This window comes from Etheostoma spectabile, chromosome 8, assembly GCF_008692095.1.
Source record: "Etheostoma spectabile isolate EspeVRDwgs_2016 chromosome 8, UIUC_Espe_1.0, whole genome shotgun sequence".
Taxonomy (NCBI): Eukaryota; Metazoa; Chordata; class Actinopteri; order Perciformes; family Percidae; genus Etheostoma; species Etheostoma spectabile.
The window spans coordinates 27,195,917-27,199,194 of NC_045740.1; the positions used below are offsets into that span (position 1 = coordinate 27,195,917).

At 43.3% G+C, this 3,278-nt stretch overlaps 1 protein-coding gene and 1 long non-coding RNA gene across 2 annotated transcripts in view; one reads left to right on the forward strand and one right to left on the reverse strand.

The window, feature by feature from the left end:
* Positions 1–1,691, reverse strand: part of LOC116693970 (uncharacterized) — a 21,605-nt gene extending 19,914 nt beyond the window's left edge. Inside the window, exon 1 of the long non-coding RNA XR_004333040.1 lies at positions 1,680–1,691. This is a non-coding gene — a long non-coding RNA (uncharacterized LOC116693970). The remainder of the gene's footprint in view (positions 1–1,679) is intronic.
* utp4 (UTP4 small subunit processome component) overlaps positions 1–3,278 on the forward strand; it is a 14,180-nt gene that overhangs the window by 10,159 nt on the left and 743 nt on the right. The window contains 3 exon segments of the mRNA XM_032523328.1: positions 429–524; positions 696–881; positions 984–1,094. Of these exon segments, the coding sequence (XP_032379219.1) occupies positions 429–524; positions 696–881; positions 984–1,094 (393 nt within the window).

The window sequence follows — 3,278 nt, forward strand, 5'->3', positions numbered from 1 at the left end:
GGGGGGGGCGCATCTTCAGTTCACGGAGAAAGAGAGAACGAAAAGGAATGAAGCGACTTTGCTTTGTCGTTTGAGGACACAGCCACATATTTTTACATAAACTCCTCTGCAGTTCAGTGCTTGTTTTTTTTTTTTTCTTTTTTTTTTTAACCTTCATCGCGTTTAAACCTTTTTTTTGTGGCAGCAATAGAGGCTTTGATGTTCACTGTGTACTATAAAGTAACAGGGCTCTCGCAAATGTTAGCCTCCGTGCCCATTTAAAAAATAACATTTGAATCCCAAAATTGAAAATCAAATACATACCCATCAAACAAATCTTTGGAATATTCGGATCCAGCCCGAATCAATCCATGTTTTTTCTTGGTAGGTAAAATTTGAATTGCAGACAAAGTAACAACAAACTCCCAATGTCTTGTGTATGTTTGCAGCTTCATTGTACAGTTCCAGTGTACAGCTCATGTCCCACTGCCATAGCCATCCACCCAACAACCAGCAACCTTGTTGCGGTGCATGCTGACCAGCAGGTAAACACTACCCCAGGTTTTTTTTTTTCCAGACTTTTGTTAACCGTTAATCATCTGCTCTGTTTACCACAGTAAAAACATAAAGTTTCTCAGAGATAATATGGAGATGGATGGACTCTACAGTTCTCGGCACAGTGTTTATTTTCTGTCGTATGTGCGTGTGTGTTGCAGATATTTGAGTTCTCTCTGGTGCACAAGGAGTACACGGAGTGGAGTCGGAAGCTGCAGAAACAAGGACTGCACTCTCTGTGGTTGGAGAGGGACACACCCATCACCCATGTCACCTTCAATCCAAAAAATCCAGCTCACATCATTCTGCACGACATGTTCATGTTCTGCATCATTGACCAAAGTCTGGTATGTTAAGCTTTCACTGCCATGTTGATACTAAACCAGTGAAAGAAGGATGGTGAAAAATGATTCTGATGCTATATTTTGTGTCTTTGTTTCCACATGCAGCCCCTCCCTGAAGCAAAGACTCCGTTCTACAATCAGATGACACTGAGGAGTCTTCCTGAGCCACAGAGGATGGTACATAGCCACGCCTTCAAGATATGCAAGAATTTCCAGGTACAATAATACTCAGCTCAGTGGAACTCTACTTTAATTTCTATACTGCTTCTAAGTGGTGATGTGAGCACTTTTTGTTGTATCTTTTTACTACTATGGACTAACAGTTAACATAGAAACGATCAGACATACGTTTAAATGCCCTCTGTAAATAGACAGTATTACAAGGCTATGCTGCCGCCTGCTGGTAGGGGCAGTGTATTACAACTTGACCAACTTTCACATAACTACGGTGCCATTTATACTCAAGACCACAGAACTCACATATTATTTTAAGTGTAGATTTTCCTTCTTTTTTTTTAATTAAATCTTTTTTTTTTTTTTTAATCTTTTTTTTTCTTCTTCTTATTAACAGTCACAAACAATACACTAAGACTGAGGTATGTGTCCCAGGGCTAAAACACAGAGAGAAAGGAAAGGAAGGAGGGAGGGAGAAATAACGCATGCAGAAACAGACACACAAACGCATACATGAACACACACACAGACTGACTCAGGTTCAATAATTTTAAGCTAAGTGTCCATAGTCTTTCCTGGCTCTCCATGGCCACTTTATTAGGTACACCTGTCCAACTGCTCGTTAACATTTAATTTCTAAGCAGCCAATCACATGGCGGCAACTCAGTGCATTTAGGCATGTAAGAACTGTCCAGAGCAGCTCCTGCGTTCAAACCGCAGCAGTATGGGGAAGAAAGGTGATTTGAGTGACTTTGAACGTGGCATGATTTTGTGTGCCAGAAGGCTGTCTGAGTATTTCAGAAACTGCTAATCTACTGGGATTTTCACGCACAACCATCTCTAGGGTTTACAGAGAATGGTCCGAAAAAGAAAAAACATCCAGTGAGCGGCAGTTCTGTGGGCGGAAATGCCTTGTTGATGCCAGAGGTCAAGGAGAATGGCCAGACTAGTTCGAGCTGATAGAGGGTAACAGTGACTCAAATAACCACCTGTTACAACCAGGTGGGCAGAAGAGCATCTCTGAACGCACAGTACGTCGAACTTTGAGGCAGATGGGCTACAGCAGCAGAAGACCACATCGGGTGCCACTCCTTTCAGCTAAGAACAGAAACTGACTACAATTTGCACAAGCTCATCGAAATTGGACAATAGAAGATTGGAAAAACGTTGCCTGGTCTGATGAGTCTCGATTTCTGCTGCGACAGTCGGATGGTAGGGTCAGAATTTGGCGTCTACAACATGAAAGCATGGATCCATCCTGCCTTGTATCAACGGTTCAGGCTGGTGGTGGTGGTGTCATGGTGTGGGGAATATTTTCTTGGCACTCTTTGGGCCCCTTGGTACCAATTGAGCATCGTTGCAACGCCACAGCCTACCTGAGTATTGTTGCTGACCATGTCCATCCCTTTATGACCATAATGTACCCAACTTCTGATGGCTACTTTCAGCAGGATAATGCGCCATGTCATAAAGCTGGAATCATCACAGACTGGTTTCTTGAACATGACAATGAGTTCGCTGTACTCAAATGGCCTCCACAGTCACCAGATCTCAATCCAATAGAGCATCTTTGGATGTGGTGGACGGGAGATTCGCATCATGGATGTGCAGCCGACAAATCTGCGGCAACTGTGTGATGCCATCATGTCAATAGGACCAAACTCCCTGAGGAATGCTTCCAGCACCTTGTTGAATCTATGCCACGAAGAATTGAGGCAGTTCTGAAGGCAAAAGGGGGTCCAACCCGTTACTAGCATGGGGTACCTAATAAAGTGGCCGGTGAGTGTATATACTACATCCAAGAAGGAAAGGGTCCATTTACGGATAGACAGGTCATGAGGTGGTTTCCAATGGGTTGCAATCCTTTTCGTTGTAGCTTTAAGTCCAGCAAACGCAGCACATTTTTGAGTTCCAAAGAGCTGGAAGGCTGACAGGTCATTCAGAATCAAGACATTGACAGGAACAGTAACAGGAACATTAATCAAGGCGGAAATATTGTTCCAGAACTGACCAACGGCAGAGCACTCCCAGATCATGTGAAGATATACTTTGTGGTTTTATTGGACAAAGAGTGCATAGATGGTTGTTAATTATTTTTTACTAATTTTGGCGTCTTGCGCTCGCCATCCACTCAAAATTTAACGTTACTACTTTTTGGCCGCCTCACAAGCCCAAACAGGGTGTGTACGGCGTGCCTGTTGTTTTGTTTCTGGTCTAGCTAGATCC